Source organism: Nothobranchius furzeri, chromosome 19 (genome assembly GCF_043380555.1).
Source record: "Nothobranchius furzeri strain GRZ-AD chromosome 19, NfurGRZ-RIMD1, whole genome shotgun sequence".
Lineage (NCBI taxonomy): Eukaryota > Metazoa > Chordata > Actinopteri > Cyprinodontiformes > Nothobranchiidae > Nothobranchius > Nothobranchius furzeri.
The window spans coordinates 25,671,267-25,692,624 of NC_091759.1; the positions used below are offsets into that span (position 1 = coordinate 25,671,267).

Genomic DNA, 21,358 nt, shown 5'->3' on the forward strand with positions numbered 1-21,358 from the left:
TAAAATTCTCAGATTTACAGAAATAAAGTTACAGAAGTTTCTGGGTTTGTGGGTTTCTGAGGTCCAGGACCGGTTCTGGTCTTCAGGACCAGGATCAGAACCAGTATCAGGATCAAAACCTGGATCAGGATCAAAACCAGTATCAGGATCAAAACCAGGATCAGGATCAGAACCAGGATCAGGATCAAAACCAGGATCAGGATCAAAACCAGGATCAGGATCAGAACCAGGATCAGGATCAGAACCAGGATCAGGATCAGAACCAGTATCAGGATCAAAACCAGGATCAGGATCAGAACCAGAACCAGGATCAAAACTAGGATCAGGATCAAAACCAGGATCAGGATCAGAACCAGGATCAGGATCAGAACCAGTATCAGGATCAAAACCAGGATCAGGATCAGAACCAGTATCAGGATCAAAACCAGGATCAGAATCAGAACCAGGACCAGGATCAGAACCAAGTTCAGGATCAAAACCAGGTTCAGGATCAGAACCAGGATCAAAACCAGGACCAGGATCAAAACCATGTTCAGGATCAGAACCAGAACCAGGATCAAAACTAGGATCAGGATCAAATCCAGGATCAGAATCAGAACCAGGACCAGGATCAGAACCAAGTTCAGGATCAAAACCAGGTTCAGGATCAGAACCAGAACCAGGATCAGAACCAAGTTCAGGATCAAAACCATGTTCAGGATCAGAACCAGGATCAGGATCAAAACCAGGATCAGGATCAAATCCAGGATCAGAATCAGAACCAGGACCAGGATCAGAACCAAGTTCAGGATCAGAACCAGAACAGGATCAAAACCAGGACCAGGATCAAAACCATGTTCAGGATCAGAACCAGGATCAGGATCAAAACCAGGATCAGGATCAAATCCAGGATCAGAATCAGAACCAGGACCAGGATCAGAACCAAGTTCAGGATCAGAACCAAGTTCAGGATCAGAACCAGAACAGGATCAAAACCAGGACCAGGATCAAAACCATGTTCAGGATCAGAACCAGGATCAGGATCAAAACCAGGATCAGGATCAAATCCAGGATCAGAATCAGAACCAGGACCAGGATCAGAACCAAGTTCAGGATCAGAACCAAGTTCAGGATCAGAACCAGAACAGGATCAAAACCAGGACCAGGATCAAAACCATGTTCAGGATCAGAACCAGGATCAGGATCAAAACCAGGATCAGGATCAAATCCAGGATCAGAATCAGAACCAAGTTCAGGATCAGAACCAGAACAGGATCAAAACCAGGACCAGGATCAAAACCATGTTCAGGATCAGAACCAGAACCAGGATCAAAACTAGGATCAGGATCAAAACCAGGATCAGGATCAGAACCAGAACCAGGATCAGAACCAGGACAGGTCTAAGTTCACCCAGAACTATTTTCCTCTCCGGTTTGAACCCGGTTTGGGTTTTTCTGAATCAGAACCGGATAACTGAGCTGAAACTACATAAAATCACTTTTTTGTCTCCATCAGGTTCTGGTTCCGCCGAGACCCGGTTCTGGTCTTTAGGAGACCCGATTATGGGAGGTGGTGATTAACGAACCCGTCCTGGGGAGTTCTGGATCAGCCTATCGGAGCCGGGATCTGCTGAAGTGATGGACCGGAGGCGGGGGCAACGTGCAGAGAGACCGGCACGGACCGGAGGGTCTCACTTATCTCAGGAACCAGTCCGGAACCGGATCTAAGCGCGTGCTGAGCGGTACTCTTCGCGCGGGACATGAACCCGGTATCATATATGTTTTCAGCTCGGTTCGGACTCGTTTCTGATCCAGAAGACTCTGGTCTTTATTAGAAGAAACAGCTTAAACTGGACCTCAGCCCGGTCCGGTCCGGACCCAGGAGCTCAGCAAGGACCCGAACCACCGGACCCTAAATCCCAGAGGCTTAAAACTGTTCCAGTGGGACCGAACCGGGTCGGTTCCGGGCGCAAAGCGCCTTTACGCACCGATTCCCACGACGAACGCAGAAGTGATAATTAACCCGTCCTTCTTTCAGAACCAACCTGGACCGGAGCCAATCAAGCATGACCCCCCCACCCGTCATAACCACGCTGACATGCGCAATCCGCTGATCGGAACCAGCCGCATATTTGACCGGAGCCGCTCCTCCTCCCGGATCAATTCAGCCTGATGATCCGACCGAAACCGGGTCAGGATGTCCCGCCGGAAGCAAGCCAAGCCGCGGCAGCTCCGCTCGGAGGAGGAGGCGAACCGGAGGACGGGTAGGTTCGGTACCCGGTTCGGTTGGCTTTCGTCAGAGAGGATCCAACTTTGATTTCGTTGCAGATAAAAGTTTTAAAAGTTTTATCAGAATTAAAAATTAATCTCAAAGGCTTAATGATAAATAAATAAATAAATAAATAAATAAATAAATAAATCGTTTTGTCTAAAATAAAATAGAAAAATAAGTTTTATTAATTTATTCTGTTGAATTTTAATTCGCCTAAAAATCAAATGAAGTTTTGAGGCCAAATATAAAATAATGACAGAAAACCTGAAAATGATTAAAAGATTTTAGAGATTTTTTATTAAAATATAAACAGTTTTATTCCCGTTTTTACAGAAATGTTTAATCTTTTAGGTTTTCATTCTAACGTTTAAACCGGAACTCATAATTTAATCTTTCAGATTAAAATCATAAAATCTGATTTAATAACTTTTATTTTATTTTGTGTAAAATCTGTTTCAACGTCAACCTTTAATTATTAAAACATCTGTGTGTGTGTGTGTGTGTGTGTGTGTGTGTGTGTGTGTGTGTGTGTGTGTGTGTGTGTGTGTGTGTGTGTGTGTGTTGGGGGCGCCTCAGTGGACCTGCTGACTTAACCTCTGACAGCCTCACCCTGAGAGGGATCAGCGCTTCATGTCCAGATCAAAGTATAATTAGTGGGTGTGAACCTGGAGGTCAGAGGTCACAGAGGAGAAGAACCGGTCCGGTTCGGATTTAAGATTCCTGTCATACATACATTTTAAATGGAAGTGGATCTTTTCTCCTGCTCAGAACTCCCAGTGGGATTGTTTTCCTTTGACCCGTTTAAATCAGCTACTGTGGAACCGGGTCGGGTCAGAACCTCCTTGTTGACCCTGTTTACATGAAGCAGTGATCAATCAGAATTATTGATGAAACCAGCTTTAAAACATTCTGATGAATCAAGGCTGCAGCGTCTCAGAGACAGAGGTTCTGGTTCTGGTTCTGGTTCCGGTCGTTTTAAAAACCCGGATGATCTAAATCGTGCCGGCTGAGCGAAAACCTGGAATCTGGTGCAGAGTCCTAAACGTTCAGCAGATTTTATTTCCATCGTGCAAAAAGAAAAAGTCTCAAAATGCAGTAAAAATGTTTCAGTAAACACAAACAAACGTTTTCCTTTGTTTGTTTGTAAACAAGGTTTTATTATTATTAACATCGGCGAGTTTAAATAATTATGTTTTATTGGAGCATCAATAAAGATGAATAAATGTAAATAAAGAAATCTCCAGCAGAAGCGGTCCAGTCCGACGTTCCAGGGTTCCGATCAAACGCGGAATAAAACGTGGTTCCGTTGGGATAACAGCAGCGATGTGTCTGAGACGACACCGTTAAACCGGTCCCACCGGGAGGTCTTCTCCCTCTGGGACGACGTTCCCACCTCTGATCTGGGACCAGATGAGACGAATCCACAGAATCAATGGAAATGTGGATTCTTCTCAGCTTTTATGTTTCCTGGAGATTCTGGACCTGGTCGGGTCTCTTGTAGAGTTCAAAGGTGACGGAGAGAGCGGCGCTCCTCCGTGTGGATAAACCACATCTGACTTGTGTTCTCTCTCCCCCCAGAGGCCGAGCGACCGCTGGCCGCCCGACGACGACGCAGCAACGAGGAAACTCACATCTGTGATACGTGCTGCTCTGAGTTCTTCTCCTGGACTGAACTGAGCAAACACCAGAAGGTCTGCTCCGACGTTCCCACGGCGCTCGTCAGGAAGGACGACCTGACCGAGGACTCGGCTCTGGAGCCGTCTCCGGCTCCCAGCGAGGCGTCCAGCGACTCATCTGCAGCAGAGTCTACAGACGCTGGCTTCGAGCTGACCAACGACAACGACAGTCTGGATAATTTAGAGGATGAGAGGGAGTGGGATGAGTCCATGGAGCTGGGGCCTTCCCAGAGGGACAAAGTCACTTCCAGCCCTCAACGTCTGGATTGCCCCGAGTCCCCGTCCTCCCAGGCATCGGCGACAGGCAGCCACAGCCTCCCGAGCACCAACGTGACCCTGGAGATCCTCCACAGCACCAGGGTGGCAGTGGCGCAGTTCTCCCAGGGCATCAAAGGCACCGGCCCGGGAGGAAAAGCAGCTTCCGCCGCCATCCCGGTGATCCTGGAGCACCTGCTGGCTCTGCAGCAGCAACAGGTCCACCAGCTGAAGCTCATCGAGCAGATCTGCAGCCAGGTGGCCGTCATGAACCGGCAGCCGACTCAGGCAGCGTTAAACCCAGCGTCCAGGTCTCTGTCTCTGCCGCCCAATCCCTTCCCCTCTCCCGGAATCATCCCTCCTCCCATCCTGCCTCTGTCGGGAACGATGCCATCTTCCATTAATGGACAGGCTGCTGTCTCTTTGTCCTCTGTGGTTGAAAAGCCTCACAGTGTCCCCTCACATTCTGGATGTGGGCAGTCCAAGTTTCCCTCTTCTGAACACTCGTCTCCGTCTAACGGCACGCCGCTGCCTCCGTACGGCAGCAGCGCCCTCACTCCCAGCCCCTGCAGCCCCCCGACTCCCACACCAGGAAGCCTCCTCAGCTCCTCCTCCAGCCTCACCTTTCTACCTCAGAGCCCCCCCAGCAGCATCCTTTTCCCCAGCCCCCTGGCGAGCACCGCAGCCACGGCCAGCGCCCTGGACCCTCTGGCCGCCCTGATCAAGCAGAGGAACGCCAAACTTCCCAGTGCGCCGCTGTTCGAGCCGAAGCCCAGCTCCGAGGAACCCTTCTTTAAGCACAAATGTCGTTTCTGTGCCAAAGTGTTTGGCAGCGACAGCGCTCTGCAGATCCACCTGCGCTCCCACACCGGGGAGCGGCCCTTCAAATGCAACATCTGCGGGAACCGCTTCTCCACCAAGGGGAACCTCAAGGTGCACTTCCAGAGGCACAAAGACAAGTTTCCTCTGGTTCAGATGAACCCCTTTCCTGTGCCTGAATACCTAGACAGTGTGCCAACCAGCTCCGGGATTCCCTATGGAATGTCTATCCATCCGGAGAAACCCGTCTCCTCCTGGCTGGACAGCAAGCCGGTGACAGCGGCTCTTCCTGCCAGCGTGGCTCCTCCTCCGTCCCCCGCCAGGCTCGGAGGCTCTGATGATCCTGCAAGTGGAACGGCATCTGGGAAGTCTCCCGATCGGATCGCTCTGGGCGAAGGTGTGCCTGTGTCTAACTCAAGAGGAAGCGGGACTGGGTTCTCTCCCGTTTCAGAGTGGAACCGGAGGGTGGAGGTGGTGCAGCCGCCCCCGAGCTGCACCCTGACCTCCAGCAGGGCCCCCACACCTGAACCCAACACCTCAGCATCTCCACCCTCCAGCCCTCCTCCATGCTCACGCTCAGCCAGCCTCATGGACTGTGTGCAAACATCGGAAACCTCCAAGCTCCAGCAGCTGGTGGAGAACATCGACAAAAAGATCTCGGATCAGAACCAGTGTGGCGTGTGCCGCCGCGTCCTCAGCTGCCAGAGCGCGCTGAAGATGCACTACCGCGTCCACACAGGCGAGAGGCCCTTCAAGTGCAGAGTGTGTGATCGAGCGTTCACCACCAAAGGGAACCTGAAGACTCACAGTAGCGTTCACTGGGAAAACTCGCCGGTTCTGGTGCGGCACTCCTGTCCCATCTGCCAGAGGAAGTTCACCAACGCCGTGGTTCTCCAGCAGCACATCCGCCTACACATGGTTGGTCCGGTCTCAGACTCAGCTGGGCTGAACGGTCTGCCGGAGGTGGACAACTATGACAGTATCAGCAGCACTGATGTATCGATGGAGGAGGAGGAGGAGGAGGAGGAGGAGGAGGAGGAAGGAGAGAACATGGAGGATGGAGGACATGGTCCTACAGCTGACTGTAGACCTCCTCCTAAGGCTTCACCAGCAGCTCTAGAGAACCAAACTAGGATGTTGGACTCAAGCATGGGTCTAAATCTCAGCGTGACTGTAAAACCTCCACACAGGCTCAGAGAGAACATCCTGCTCCGCTCTGAGGAGCGCTCCCCAGAGAAGGAGGTAGAGGACCTCCATGAAAACGGTCTTCATGTGTCTGAGTCCTCCAGCTCGCCTCGTTTATCAGCGTCTCCTCCTCAGAATGTCTCAGAGAGCTCCGCCGCGGGCAACGGGCTAGAAAGCCACCAGCTTCTGTTCGGCTCAGTGAAGAGGGAGCCGGCTGAGTCTCCAACATCTGGAGCTTCTGCTCAGGAAGTGAGAGGAGAGCTGAGCGTGAAGGTGGAGAATCCGCACTCATCGTTCCAGCTGAGCCGAGACAGAGGTACGACTGAACCCTCAGAACCCTAGAACGACCTTAGGAACGTCAGCAGGACGTCATCCTTTCTGCTTCTTGCTTCCAGCTGCAGGTCAGAACATCTCCAGCCTGATCAGCAGCGCCTCCACAGGAACCGTCAAAGCTGAGGTGAACGGCGTGATGGAAGCCCAGCCGCCTCCTGTCAGCGCCGCTGCCGTGTACCCGGCCCCCAGCAGCCCCGGCGTGGGCCCCCTGCTGGGCCCCGCGCCGCCCCGGCGGACGCCCAAGCAGCACATCTGTCACGTCTGTGGGAAGAACTTCTCATCGGCCAGCGCCCTCCAGATCCACGAGCGCACGCACACCGGAGAGAAACCCTTCGTCTGCTCCGTCTGCGGGAGAGCGTTCACCACGAAAGGCAATCTAAAGGTACGGCTCGGTTCCGTCCGGAATCACATCCTGGTCACTGGTGAACGGGAATCTTCTATGGAATCTGAGTCAAATAATCTGGAAAGGAGCTAATCAGCAGAGATTATTTCAGTTGTTTTCCAGGAAAAAGAGGATTTAAATTCAGCTGCAAGAGCTCCTCTTTCCTAAACTTCTGAGAATTTTAAAGATTTAAACTAAATTCTGTTTTAGTGCATCAGATGTTTTACTGAAGCTCCACACCAAGATTAAAATAATCCCGTTTTCAGGTCCATATGGGAACCCACATGTGGAACAACGCCCCGGCCAGGAGGGGCCGGCGCCTCTCCATGGAGACCCCCATGGCCCTGCTGGGGGGGGAGGCCCTGAAGTTTGGGGAGGTGTTTCAGAAGGACCTGGCCGCCCGAGCCATGAGCGTCGACCCGGGGTTCTGGAGCCGCTACGCGGCGGCCATCACCAGCAGCCTGGCTAAGAACAATGAGATCTCGGTGATCCAGAACCGGGGGCTGGCGCAGCTTCACCCCCTGAGAGCCTCTGGAGGGCCCGGGGCGGGCCTCAACACGGCCGGCGTGGAGCTGGGATCTAACCGACACTTTTCTATGCTGCTCCACGACAGCAAAGACATCGGAATCAATTAAAAAAACGCAGATTTTGATGGAATTTATATGCAAATTATTATGAACATTAAAATATTTGTGCAGCTCGTTAAAAGACTTTGATAAAAACTTGATCAGTTGTGACAGATTTCAGCCGTTCGTGAACGTTTTCTACAAAGGGAAGAAGTTTCCTTCAGAGCTGGCTGCTGCTGTCTGCTGGTGCAAAGCTCAGAGAGTCTCGTTGTTCACGCTCTAACGTTGTTCTGTAATAAAAACCGGAGAACACGGTGTGTAAGTCTGCTTTACTTGTTCTAGAACATCTGAAAGTTTACGTCCATCAGCTGACTCACAACAGCAGAAGAACACGTGAAGACTTAAATGTCCAGTTTTCTGCAGGAGGAAATAATGAGCGGGTTCAAGCTCCGCCCAGTCTGTTACTGTCGTGTCCTTGGGCAAGGCACTTCACCCTTCTAACCTGCTGGTGGTGGTCAGAGGGAACAGGGATGCCTGCATGGCAGCCTCACCTTAGTGTGCCCCAGGGCAGCTGTGGCTACATAGCTCATCATGGTGTGAATGGGTGAATCATTCATTGTAGTGTAAAGCACTTTGGAGTCCTCTGACTCAGAACGGCACAATACATGTAGGTCATCTATCAGAAACATACTAAACTCCTTCGTTCTGTTTTATGAAAATGCTCTAATTTTAGGTTCTCATGAAAACAACTTAGTTAAAATCAAAAAGCCTAAAATGTCCTAAATCCCTGAAGATTTAAGATATAAAACCATCGGTTGGGGAAGAATTAAGGTGCGGTTGAACATTAAAGTAATATTTGACATCCGTGTAAAAGAAAATCAAACAGGAAGTCAGCTCAGACTGTTATCAGCTGTCAGCACGGTGGAGGAGGGCTGATGGTTTGGGTTTAGTCTGCAGCCTCTAAGACACAGATTCAAGTTTAAAACAGTTTTCCATCTAAAACGTTCCTGTAAAAAACGAAAAAGCGGTACGAAGCTGGACTTGGACTTCTCGTTTGGGCTAGGGTTCATGGAACAAATGTAAAGCTTTAATTTAAACTTTAGTCATAAATCACACACAGCGTGACCCCTTCACGGTCGTCCGGACAATTCATTCCCGTTTGACACAGATTAATGTGTTTCTCTATTATCGCTCTTATTGATGGTTTAAATTACAATTTTGAAACTTTTCAGATAAAAGTGCTGAATATTAAATAGAAAGTTCCACCGTTATATTCACCAGTCGGGACTGATTCCAATAACTATGACCGGTACGTGAAGGCAGCATCCTTCTAGGAGCGTTTAACATGACGTCAGCACGTAACGTTCAGCCAACATGGCTGACAGCATCCCGTTAAATCCGGTTCGGAAGAATTCCAGGAGAATACCGTATTACAACTCAGCCAGACTTTCACGGTATGAACGGGAATAACGGGAATGTTTTCTGGGTTCGGAGTGAAGGAACCGCCGTTTGTGTGTTTATTTCCGGCTCCCGGTTCGTTCCTGAGGCTCGGTTCCGTGTTCGGCTAGCTTGTGTTGACAGCTTCTACATCCCGGTCATGATTTTATATTGTAGGTGAGTCGGAACTCGTCCACTGGCGCTAGCTTCCCTCATGATACGCGGAGATTATTTAGCTTTTTAATATCTGGTCATGTGATAATTTCCGCGTTTAGCTGGTTGGTCACGTGATGTGAAGGGTTCGCACTGGACCGGAGACCACGTCAGGTGTGTACAATACTCGGTGTGTTTGAGCGTTTCTGTGCTTGGATGTAAAAGTACTCACTTCCGGTTATGGCAGCGACACAAAGAGCAGTTTCAGTGTTTATCTAAGAGAACGTAAACAACACACAGCCCGTGTAAACAGCTGGTAAACAGCTAGATACAACATCTAAATCAGGTGTCCCAAAAGGTTCATGCTTAGGTCAGAGGTCAGTGACCCCGCCACGCCCACAAAGGGCGCCATCTCAGACTCTACAGGCTTCAGTCATCAGGTTAAAGGTCACGGCCGAACAAACCAAAGGGAGATGTTTACCCATAATGCACTGCCGCACAAACAGCTGTCAGCGTGGTGGGGAGGGTTGTTGGTCTGGGCTGGTTCTGCAGCTACGGAATACCTGAGTTTTCCAGAGTCTGATGGAGTGAAGAGTGGACCAGAACCTCTCCAGAACCACGTGAGTGACTGATGAAGCCAAAAGCAGATGATTGAGACCTGCTGCTGTTGTGGTGCTGATGCTGTTAGATAAACATTAATGGTTTCACCGTTCTGCAGCAGGAGAAAGGCTTTTCATAGCGCCGCCCACGTTCCTGCAGGTACAGAAGGTTGTTCTTATAGCCAGGAATGCTGTGGATGATGACAAAGCCCAAACGTAACCATGGAAACGTTTCTAACCCCACACATCAGAGGTTCTGAGAGCAGCACCTTAGATTGAATTGAAAAGTAGCTGTAATGATGTTCTTCCCTCCTGAACTCTGACTTAAAGTCATTTTTCCAGCTTTATGATCCATGGAGGCCGAACTCGGATCCCTCCATGTTCCTGACAAGGTTGGGTGGTGGAGGTACCGGATCCGGGAGGGAGCCGGAGGGGTTTTCCACACGTTGGAGTTTTTCATTCCAGCCTCTGAACTCCTTGTACATGAATGCAGTTCTCGCTTTATCTCAGTTTATCTCACATATCGTGTCAGCTGACTTGTTCAAGGCTGAAGCTTGTGAACCTTGGAACAGAGCGTAATTCCACCCTCAATCAGTCCGGTTCTTTTCCTGACACTTCCGTCTCCTTCCAGCTTTTCTTTGGAAGATGAGCTGTCTAACTTGGACGAGATGCCTTTGATGATGTCGGAGGAGGGTTTTGAGAACGACGAGAGCGACTACCAGACGCTGCCTCGAGCCAGAGCGGGTCAGCGACGCGGAGGACTCGGCTGGTTCCTGCTGGGGGGCTGGAAGCTCCTCTGTGGCAGGTACAGGTCCTGACGCTCCTCCCTGGATTAATGTTGACCTAGCATAGTTAGCTTTTGTTGATGATTTAGTTACTTTTATGTTTTTATAGCTGACTTGACGGGTTCAGGTCTCTAGCATGAATGTAGCATGTTGCTAATTAGCATTTCACCACAATTCTGGAGCCCCTTCTGACCCTCAGCTGATGTGAGCGACAGGTCTTATTGCACCTGATCCAAACGAGCAGGAAGTGTTCCTGTGCTGCGTTCACTGTCATCATGTCTAAAGCCGTTCTGAGCTGCAGGATTCTGTGTTTGAGGTTTGTTGTTTATCTAAACCCTCTGGCAGGACGCGTCCTAGCCGGAGCTACGGCATCTACCGCTGATGGAGATCAGGTCCTTCTCTATTTTCCCGTTCAACAGTCATTATTGTGGTTTTTATGTTTATGAAGCGCTTCGTGTCCCAAATATTCACAATTAATAAATTCAAATAAAACAAAAGTTTGGGTCTCTGGAGGTTGAAAATAATCCAGATTAAAAGGTTGAAATGCCACGGAGGATTATCCAGTAAGACAAACATCATCATTACTCATCATCGCTCGCTTCAATGAACTCATTAAATTCCCGCAGCAGGAATCATTAAACACGAGCTGCGTTATGGAGGAAAACACGATTAATCACACGAGCCCGGACCAGCGCCGTCCTCCTGGTTCCCGCCCGTCTCTGCCGTCGGAATGCCGGCGGAGTTTAACTCGGCTGGTCTGATGAGGAGTTTGCTCTGGAGTCGAGGATGAGGATGAGGGCGCTGGCTCAGCTCCTCCATCCGCACCATCAGTCCAAAATCAGTTCGAGGTCAAACAGAACCAGAACCGGACCCGTGGTGGCCTGATGGCTTCTGACCTCTAAAGATGTTTGTTAGCGACTCACACACACACACACACACACACACACACACACACCCCACATGAACAAATGGGATTCTTCACAGTTTGATGCTTTCCAGTAATTTTCCGATTGGATAATGTGGGATTATAAAACACAAATAATCCACGGTGAGTAAGCCTCCGCTGTTCAAATGCTTTATTGTTTAAACCACATTCATTTGCTCGGAGAGCGGTTCTTCTGGACCTGGACTGGGACCGGCGGCGCGTGGAGCCACGAACCATCAACGCCAACGCAAACACGCCGTTTCCCCAAACTTCATCTGTTTACCTTCATGTTTTGCCAACTTGCTTGAAAAGATCCGAGTCCAGGTCGCTCAGCGTGACGGCACACAGCGGCACCGGCCCGGTTCCCCCCAGGCGCCAGTCTGGGTCACGTGGAGTCCCCCCCTCTCATCCCGCCCCTGTTGTGTTTGCGTTTTATATCAGATATGTGAGATCCCCCCCCCCGGCTGGACCAAAGTCAGTGACTTTTGAAAGGTTGAATCCGTTCCCGCTCTCTGAGGATTGAACGATGATTCAGAGTTTCTGCTGCAGGTTTGAATCCTTTTCAGGTAAAAGGTTCTTGTCCGTCTGACCTTCTGCCCAAAGTGCCTCAATCCCTGAACAGAAAGTTTCATTAAATGAAAACAAAACGGAGATCATCCAGCAGGAAACCAGAATCTTTATTTTTCTGTTTCCAGCTTTCGCTGGAGCGGTTTTCAGTCGAGTGTGAAGCAGCTGGGATGAGAATCAGCTCCTCTAAATCTGAGACCATGGTCTTGATTCAGAAAAGGGTAGAATGCCTTCTCCGGGTCAGGGACGAGGTCCTGCCCCAAGTGGAGGAGTTTAAGTATCTCGGGGTCTTGTTCACGAGTGAGGGAAAACTGGAGCGTGAGATCGATAGGTGGATTGGTGCTGCATCTGCAGTGATGCGGGCGTTGTACCGGTCTGTCGTGGTGAAGAGAGAGCTGAGTCAGAAGACGATCTACGTTCCTACCCTCACCTATGGTCATGAGCTTTGGGTAGAGACCGACAGAACGAGATCACGGATACAAGCGGCCAAAATGAGTTTTCTCCGAAGAGTGGCTGGGCTCTCCCTTAGAGATAGGGTGAGAAGCTCAGTCATTCGGGAGGGGCTCGGAGTAGATCTGCTGCTCCTCCACATCGAGAGGAGCCAGTTGAGGAGGCTCGGGCATCTGGTCAGGATGCCTCCTGGACGCCTCCCTGGTGAGGTTTTCCGGGCACATCCAACCGGGAGGAGACCTAAAGGTAGACCCAGGACACGGTGGAGGGACGATGTCTCTCACCTGGCCAGGGAACCCCTTGGGATTCCCCCGGAGGAGCTGGTCCAAGTGGCTGGGGAGAGGGAAGTCTGGGCCTCTCAACTTAGGCTGCTGCCCCCGCGACCCGACTCTGGATAAGGGGAGGAGAATGGATGGGTGGATGGAGTGGATGGATGGATGGATGGATGAGTGGATGGATGGAGGAGTGGATGGGTGGATGGATGGATGGATGGATGGAGGAATGGATGGAGGAGTGGATGGGTGGATGGATGGAGGAATGGATGGAGGAGTGGATGGGTGGATGGGTGGATGGATGGATGGATGGATGGATGGAGGAGTGGATGGGTGGATGGATGGATGGATGGATGGATGGATGGAGGAATGGATGGAGGAGTGGATGGGTGGATGGATGGATGGATGGATGGATGGAGGAGTGGATGGATGGATGGATGGATGGAGGAATGGATGGAGGAGTGGATGGATGGAGGAATGGATGGAGGAGTGGATGGGTGGATGGATGGATGGATGGATGGAGGAATGGATGGAGGAGTGGATGGGTGGATGGATGGATGGATGGATGGATGGATGGAGGAGTGGATGGGTGGATGGATGGATAGATGGATGGATGGATGGATGAGTGGATGGATGGAGGAGTGGATGGGTGGATGGATGGATGGATGGATGGAGGAATGGATGGAGGAGTGGATGGGTGGATGGATGGAGGAATGGATGGAGGAGTGGATGGGTGGATGGATGGATGGATGGATGGAGGAATGGATGGAGGAGTGGATGGGTGGATGGATGGAGGAATGGATGGAGGAGTGGATGGGTGGATGGGTGGATGGATGGATGGATGGATGGATGGAGGAGTGGATGGGTGGATGGATGGATGGATGGATGGAGGAATGGATGGAGGAGTGGATGGGTGGATGGATGGATGGATGGATGGATGGATGGATGGATGGAGGAGTGGATGGATGGATGGATGGATGGAGGAATGGATGGAGGAGTGGATGGATGGAGGAATGGATGGAGGAGTGGATGGGTGGATGGATGGATGGAGGAATGGATGGAGGAGTGGATGGGTGGATGGATGGATGGATGGATGGAGTGGATGGGTGGATGGATGGATGGATGGATGGATGGATGGATGGATGAATGGATGGAGTGGATGGGTGGATGGGTGGATGGATGAGTGGATGGATGGAGGAGTGGATGGGTGGATGGATGGATGGATGGATGGATGGATGGAGGAATGGATGGAGGAGTGGATGGGTGGATGGAGGAATGGATGGAGGAGTGGATGGGTGGATGGGTGGATGGGTGGATGGATGGATGGAGGAGTGGATGGGTGGATGGATGGATGGATGGATGGAGGAATGGATGGAGGAGTGGATGGATGGAGGAATGGATGGAGGAGTGGATGGGTGGATGGATGGATGGATGGATGGAGGAGTGGATGGGTGGATGGATGGATGGATGGATGGATGGATGGAGGAGTGGATGGATGGATGGATGGATGGATGGATGGAGGAATGGATGGAGGAGTGGATGGATGGAGGAATGGATGGAGGAGTGGATGGGTGGATGGAGGAATGGATGGAGGAGTGGATGGGTGGATGGATGGAGGAATGGATGGAGGAGTGGATGGATGGATGGATGGATGGAGGAGTGGATGGATGGATGGATGGATGGATGGAGGAGTGGATGGATGGATGGATGGATGGATGGATGGATGGAGGAATGGATGGAGGAGTGGATGGATGGAGGAACGGATGGGTGGATGGATGGAGGAACGGATGGGTGGATGGATGGAGGAACGGATGGGTGGATGGATGAATGGATGGATGGATGGATGGGTGGATGAGTGGGTGGATGGATGGATGGATGGATGGATGGATGGAGTGGATGGGTGGATGGGTGGATGGATGGAGGAGTGGATGGATGGATGGATGGATGGATGGAGGAGTGGGTGGATGGATGGATGGATGGATGGATGGAGTGGATGGGTGGATGGGTGGATGGATGGAGGAGTGGGTGGATGGATGGATGGATGGATGGATGGATGGATGGAGGAGTGGGTGGATGGATGGATGGAGGAGTGGGTGGATGGATGGATGGATGGATGGATGGAGTGGATGGGTGGATGGGTGGATGGATGGAGGAGTGGGTGGATGGATGGATGGATGGATGGAGTGGATGGGTGGATGGGTGGATGGATGGAGGAGTGGGTGGATGGATGGATGGATGGATGGATGGATGGAGGAGTGGGTGGATGGATGGATGGATGGATGGATGGATGGAGGAGTGGGTGGATGGATGGATGGATGGATGGAGTGGATGGGTGGATGGGTGGATGGATGGAGGAGTGGGTGGATGGATGGATGGATGGATGGATGAACCTCCAATAAAACAGCAGGAAAATGAGACAGTTTGGCTGCAGAAACTGAGACTTTTGCCCTTTAGTTCGTTTTTAGCTGTTTTGCTGATGTTTGTTAAATCAGGTCGGTCTTAAAGGTTCTGTTTTTATTGCGTTACATTTATAGATTAAAGACAAAGTGACTGAAATGATTCTGCTGTAACGTCCTGTCTGCTCCCCAGCTGCTGCGACTGTCTGGCTCACGTGTGTTGGAGGAAGAAGGAGCTGAAGGCGCGGACGGTTTGGCTCGGATGTCCAGAGAAATGTGAAGAGAAGTTTCCCAAAAACGCCATAAAAAACCAGAAGTACAACGTCTTCACCTTTGTGCCGGGGGTGAGTTCGTTTCTGCTTACAGGTGACCTGTACTCAACCGGGGGGGGCTGCAGACATGATGTTCCTGAGAACATTTGAGAAGTAGCTGTCGTTAACATTTCCTTTACAAAAGTTGTACTGCCCCCTCACCTGTACCATCTTCTCGCCCGTAGCGTCTCCTCACCTGTAGCGTCTCCTCAATTGTAGCGTCTCCTCTCCTGTAGCGTCTCCTCAATTGTAGCGTCTCCTCTCCTGTACCACCCCCCACCTGTAGCGTCTCCTCACCTGTACCACCCCCACCTGTAGCGTCTCCTCACCTGTAGCATCTCCTCACCTGTACCGCCCCCCACCTGTAGCATCTCCTCACCTGTACCGCCCCCCCACCTGTAGCATCTCCTCACCTGTACCGCCCCCCCACCTGTAGCGTCTCCTCACCTGTACCGCCCCCACCTGTAGCGTCTCCTCACCTGTAGCATCTCCTTGCCAATAGTATCTCCTCGCCTGTACCGCCCCCCCCCCCCCGCCTGTAGCTTCTCCTCACCTGTAGCGTCTCCTCACCTGTACCGCCCCCCACCTGTAGCGTCTCCTCACCTGTACCGCCTCCCACCTGTAGCGTCTCCTCACCTGTAGTGTCTCCTCGCCTGTAGCGCCTCTTCACCTGTACCGCCCCCCACCTGTAGCTTCTCCTCATCTGTAGCATTTCCTCACCTGTACCGTCCCGCACCTGTAGCGTCTCCTCACCTGTAGTGTCTCCTCGCCTGTAGCGCCTCTTCACCTGTACCGCCCCCCACCTGTAGCTTCTCCTCATCTGTAGCATTTCCGCACCTGTAGCGTCTCCTCACCTGTAGCATCTCCTTGCCAATAGTGTCTCCACGCCTGTACCACCCCCCCACCTGTAGCTTCTCCTCACCTGTAGCGTCTCCTCACCTGTACCGCCCCCCACCTGTAGCTTCTCCTCGCCTGTACCGCTTCCCACCTGTAGCGTCTCCTCACCTGTAGCGTCTCCTCGCCTGTAGCGTCTCCTCACCTGTACCGCCCCCCACCTGTAGCATCTCCTCACCTGTACCGCCCCCCCACCTGTAGCGTCTCCTCACCTGTACCGCCCCCACCTGAAGCGTCTCCTCACCTGTAGCATCTCCTCACCTGCAGCATTTCCTCACCTGTACCACCCCCACCTGTAGCGTCTCCTCACCTGTAGCATCTCCTTGCCAATAGTATCTCCTCGCCTGTACCGCCCCCCCCCCCCCCCCCGCCTGTAGCTTCTCCTCACCTGTAGCGTCTCCTCACCTGTACCGCCCCCCACCTGTAGCGTCTCCTCACCTGTACCGCCTCCCACCTGTAGCGTCTCCTCACCTGTAGTGTCTCCTCGCCTGTAGCGCCTCTTCACCTGTACCGCCCCCCACCTGTAGCTTCTCCTCACCTGTAGCGTCTCCTCACCTGTACCACCCCCCACCTGTAGCGTCTCCTCACCTGTAGCATCTCCTTGCCAATAGTGTCTCCACGCCTGTACCACCCCCCCACCTGTAGCTTCTCCTCACCTGTAGCGTCTCCTCACCTGTACCGCCCCCCACCTGTAGCTTCTCCTCGCCTGTACCGCTTCCCACCTGTAGCGTCTCCTCACCTGTAGCGTCTCCTCGCCTGTAGCGTCTCCTCACCTGTACCGCCCCCCACCTGTAGCTTCTCCTCGCCTGTACCGCTTCCCACCTGTAGCGTCTCCTCACCTGTAGCGTCTCCTCGCCTGTAGCGTCTCCTCACCTGTACCGCGCCCCACCTGTAGCTTCTCCTCACCTGTAGCGTCTCCTCACCTGTAGCGTCTCCTCACCTGTACCGCCCCCACCTGTAGCTTCTCCTCACCTGTAGCGTCTCCTCACCTGTACCGCCCCCACCTGTAGCATCTCCTCACCTGTACCGCCCCCCACCTGTAGCATCTCCTCACCTGTACCGCCCCCCCACCTGTAGCGTCTCCTCACCTGTACCGCCCCCACCTGAAGCGTCTCCTCACCTGTAGCATCTCCTCACCTGCAGCATTTCCTCACCTGTACCGCCCCCCACTTGTAGCTTCTCCTCACCTGTACCACCCCCCACCTGTAGCGTCTCCTCACCTGTAGCGTCTCCTCACCTGTAGCGTCTCCTCACCTGTACCGCCCCCCACCTGTGGCTTCTCCTCACCTGTACTGCCCCCCCACCTGTAGTGAAGGAAGTAGAAAATAATTGCCTCAGAAGGAAAAAAACATTTATTTTAGTCGTCTAAAGTTACTGACTGAATTTAAACGTAAACAAACATTTATTTTCTAAATGAACTTCATTCCAAGTGAAGGGAGTCGGATTAGGAGCGCTCTAGCAGAACTTCCGGAAGGAGATGTTCTGACCGCTGTGGCTGAAGTCGGACCTTCGGGATGAAACTCTTCATCTGGTATCAGAGACACAGGATCCAACTGGGATAATCTCAGTGTTTTTATGTACAGAATTCCCATTCCAGCCTGAGATTCCTGCAGGAATCAGCCTTGCACAGCTCGTATGAGGAGGTGCAGCTCGGTGACGTTCACCTCTGCTAACTCCTTAAACAACAAGGCCTTTACTCGGCGGGGCGTTGGCGTTTCATCAGATTTACTTATTAAACAGCTGATGAGTCGGAGCGCCGCCGCCGCTGAGGTCATTAAATGTCAGCTGTCTGTTAGAGGAGCAGAAATTCTCCGGGTCGGCTCGATTCTCCTGCTTCCAGCTGAATTATTAAACACACACAGATTGAGTTTAGCAGGAAGCTTTTCCCGAAAGGTCAGAGAGGTTCATTAACCGCCCTCGTGGATCCCGTTGTCTCTGATAACCTTTGACTCCCCTCCCTCATTTTTCCCAACATTACTCACAACTTGACCTTAGAGGAACAGATCCGTCCTGCTGATGGATGGTCTGTTCGGAGCGCCGCTGCTCCATGTGGATCCCACCTGCAGGAAGTCCTCAGGTTGATGCTCCAGACTGAACGTCCTCCTGCGTTTCAGCAGAAATGGGAAACATGCCAGGTGTTTGAAGCTGAAGGTGTTTTTATCTCCTCAGGTTCTCTACCAACAGTTCAAGTTCTTCCTGAACCTCTACTTCCTGGTGGTGGCCTGCTCCCAGTTTGTGACGTCACTAAAAATTGGATATTTGTACACGTACTGGGCGCCGCTGGTAGGAAAACCACGGTTTTCACTGATGTGATGTCACTCTGGCTCAGATGGCGGGAATAATCTGATTTCATGGCTCAGGGTTTTGTGATGGCGGTCACGATGGTGCGGGAGGCCGTGGACGAGGTGCGGCGCTTCCAACGCGACAAAGAGATGAACTCCCAACTCTACAGCAAACTGACAGTTAGAGGTCAGAGGTCATCCTCAGGTTGTGTCTTTGTGTTGTTATGGTGGACGTGTGGGAACGTCAGGAATTCTGATTGGTGCTGCTTCTGTGTGAGCGGTAGCAGAACAGCTGTTGTGTTGTCCTCATGCGGAGACGACTCCGGAACCCAGATCTGATCCGATTGTTTCCATTAGCATTCCGAGTTTTCTTCTTCCTTCCCGTTTGTTTTCTTCTTCAGGTAAAGTTCAAGTCAAAAGCTCAGACATTCAAGTTGGAGACCTGGTTATTGTTGAGAAGGTGAGATGTTTGTTTGTTTGTTTACGTCTGCTGCCCCCAGCTCTCTCCCTCCACCTGAGTCCTGTTACCCTTGACCTTTGAACCACTGAGCTACTTCCTGTTTCAGCTACAGCAGCATTAACACGTTTAAATTTTAATGTCAGACTTTAATCTTCTGCTTCCCGTTGATGTTTTTCCGTGGAGAAGTTGGGACCAGCAGGAATATTTCCTGCTGGAGACTCCTGGTTTTATTAGATTCCTTTACAAACGTCTGCTTGTGTTTGTAGAACCAGAGAATTCCTGCAGACATGATTTTCCTGAGAACGTCTGAGAAAACCGGTGAGTGTAACACGGAGCAGCTGGAAGCGCGGGGACCTCTGAGAAACGGGAACACGATGTTAAACGGACTTTAACACCTTTAGTCAGTCGAGACCAGCAGGTCGGAGGTGGAACTTTCTCCGGAGTTCCTCCTGTGATTCTTAAGATTCCTCTCCTTTTGTCCGAGTGACAAATGACACGATTCCCGTGAGTCGATGATCTTCGGCAGTGTCGAGCATTTTTCTCAGGTTGTCATTTCCATCCGTCTCCGACCTGTCGATATCCCCGACGGAGAGGTGTGGATGTCTTTGTCTTCCTCCTCATCCTCTCACATTCCTGAACACTCAGTCAGCCTCCGTGAGAGGAGCCGATCCGCCACTGCGGCACAAAGGAAGCATGAATCATCCTCCTTAAAGTTTTCCATTATACTTAACCCTCAGGGATCGTTTATGCCGGCCCTTACCCTTCCTGTCAGATACTCGCTCCTATCCATCACTTCCTTGGGATGGAATATTCCCTCGGATCAATACGAGTCACGGCAGCTTCTGCCGGACCTCTTGGAGCATTGCAGCCGCAGCTGGAAGCTCCGGGCGGAAAACCGCTGGTTATTTAAGCCAATCCTAAGTTTTCATTTTAGGAAATCTTTGAGATGCAACAGGTGTCGATGTCATCACCATGGCAACGAGTTCAGAGAGGGAAAAAGAATTCTTAGTTTGTTTTTATGAATAATAAAGTTTTTCTCTTGAGATTAAAATGGAAAAATCTAATTTAATAAATAACTCGGATTTCTGTGTGTTATGATCTAAAAGTTAAAGTCGGAGAAGTTTTTATCCAGGGAAACGACGGACTCTCCACCATCTGGAAAACCGCTGGTTTCCCTTCAGATGTCTGGGTAACAGATTCCCATTTGAACTTTAGAAAGCTAAACAAAATAATCCCTAATCTGCCTTAATTAATCACGGATTAATCTTCCTTAGGATATTCTCACCTCCATCTCTCGTTTACAGAATTCCCTCGTTTTTCCAACTCGCCTGTAACCATGAAGCTAACGTGCCGTTTGCTGCTGAAGAACTGATCTTATGTTTCTGGTTCCAGGAGCGTGTTTCATCCGGACGGATCAGCTGGACGGAGAAACCGACTGGAAGCTGAAAGTCGCCGTCGGCTGCACTCAGAGACTTCCTGCTGTTGGGGTTCGGAAGTTTTCCTGTTAAAGAAGCCAGAACTCGATAAAACACGATTCAGCCATTCATGTGTTCATAAATCGTTCCCGTCTTCCCTGTTGGGAGCTTCATGAACAGCCTCTGTTCAGAGGAATAGTTAACGACTGATGAGCTAACTGCTAGGCTGGGTCAATTGAATGTTTGGATGTTTTTCACATGGAATAATTTTTATTAAAAATGTAATTCTGTTTTATTTAAACAAGGAATTCATTTTTTTCTACATGGAATCCTGTTTAAACCTGGATTTCGGCTTTTTAAACATGGAATTTCATTTTTAAAGAAGGAAGTCTTTTTTTTTACATGAAATTCTGTTTGTAAATGGAATTCTATTTAAACATGGAATTCAGTTTTTAAACATGGAAGTCTGTTTTTTTAAACATGGAGTTATATTTTAAATGGAATTCTTTTAAACATGGAATTCTGTGTATTTTTACACAGAATTCTATTTAAACATGGAATTCTGTTTTTAAACATGGAATTATATTTTAAATGGAATTCTTTTTGAACATGGAATTCTATGTATTTTTACATGGGATTCTGTTTTATATAAAATTCTTTTAAAACCTGGAATTCTGTTATTTTTTTTACACGGAATTCAGTTTTTTTTACATTGAATCCTGTTTAAACCAGGATTCTGTTTTTTAAACATGGAATTTCATTTTTAAAAAAGGAATTTTTTACATGGAATTCTGTTTGTAAATAGAATTGTATTTAAATGTGGGATTTTGTTTTTAAACATGGAAATCTGTTTTATTTATACATGGAATTATATATTTTAATGGAATCCCGTTTAAACTTGGAATTTTGTCTTTTTAAAAACATGGAATAGAGCTTTCTTTTTACT

The 21,358-nt window shown here is 50.4% G+C and overlaps 2 protein-coding genes across 7 annotated transcripts in view; both read left to right on the plus strand.

The window, feature by feature from the left end:
* Positions 1–2,091: 2,091 nt before the first annotated feature.
* On the plus strand, positions 2,092–7,783 carry sall3b (spalt-like transcription factor 3b). Its single transcript, XM_054745472.2, has 4 exons — positions 2,092–2,242; positions 3,829–6,501; positions 6,581–6,900; positions 7,167–7,783. Exons 1-4 carry the CDS (start codon positions 2,176–2,178, stop codon positions 7,533–7,535), a joined length of 3,429 nt encoding a protein of 1,142 aa, XP_054601447.1. The 5' UTR covers positions 2,092–2,175; the 3' UTR covers positions 7,536–7,783.
* A 1,021-nt stretch (positions 7,784–8,804) lies between these two features.
* The window catches only part of atp9b (ATPase phospholipid transporting 9B), a 38,439-nt gene continuing 25,885 nt past the window's right edge, over positions 8,805–21,358 (plus strand). For 4 of the 6 annotated variants that reach the window (XM_054745473.2, XM_054745474.2, XM_054745475.2 and 1 more), the window contains exons 1-8: positions 8,805–8,920; positions 10,287–10,460; positions 15,244–15,394; positions 18,425–18,538; positions 18,616–18,724; positions 18,939–18,997; positions 19,264–19,315; positions 20,390–20,484. In XM_054745473.2, coding sequence (XP_054601448.1) covers positions 8,841–8,920; positions 10,287–10,460; positions 15,244–15,394; positions 18,425–18,538; positions 18,616–18,724; positions 18,939–18,997; positions 19,264–19,315; positions 20,390–20,484 — 834 coding nt within the window. In that variant the 5' untranslated portion in view covers positions 8,805–8,840. Of the gene's footprint in view, positions 8,921–9,101; positions 9,231–9,537; positions 9,677–10,286; positions 10,461–15,243; positions 15,395–18,424; positions 18,539–18,615; positions 18,725–18,938; positions 18,998–19,263; positions 19,316–20,389; positions 20,485–21,358 lie in introns of those variants that run through there. The other 2 variants (XM_054745478.2, XM_054745477.2) reach the window with 2 other exon arrangements.

What these genes read in the sequence shown, in the direction of transcription:
- sall3b (XM_054745472.2), top strand. Translation starts at nt 2,176, where the DNA reads ATGTCCCGCCGGAAGCAAGCCAAGCCGCGGCAGCTCCGCTCGGAGGAG. An exon ending in CCAGCTGAGCCGAGACAGAG is followed by an intron (nt 6,502 to 6,580) that starts GTACGACTGAAC and finishes TCTTGCTTCCAG; the next exon opens with CTGCAGGTCAGAACATCTCC. An exon ending in CCACGAAAGGCAATCTAAAG is followed by an intron (nt 6,901 to 7,166) that starts GTACGGCTCGGT and finishes TCCCGTTTTCAG; the next exon opens with GTCCATATGGGAACCCACAT.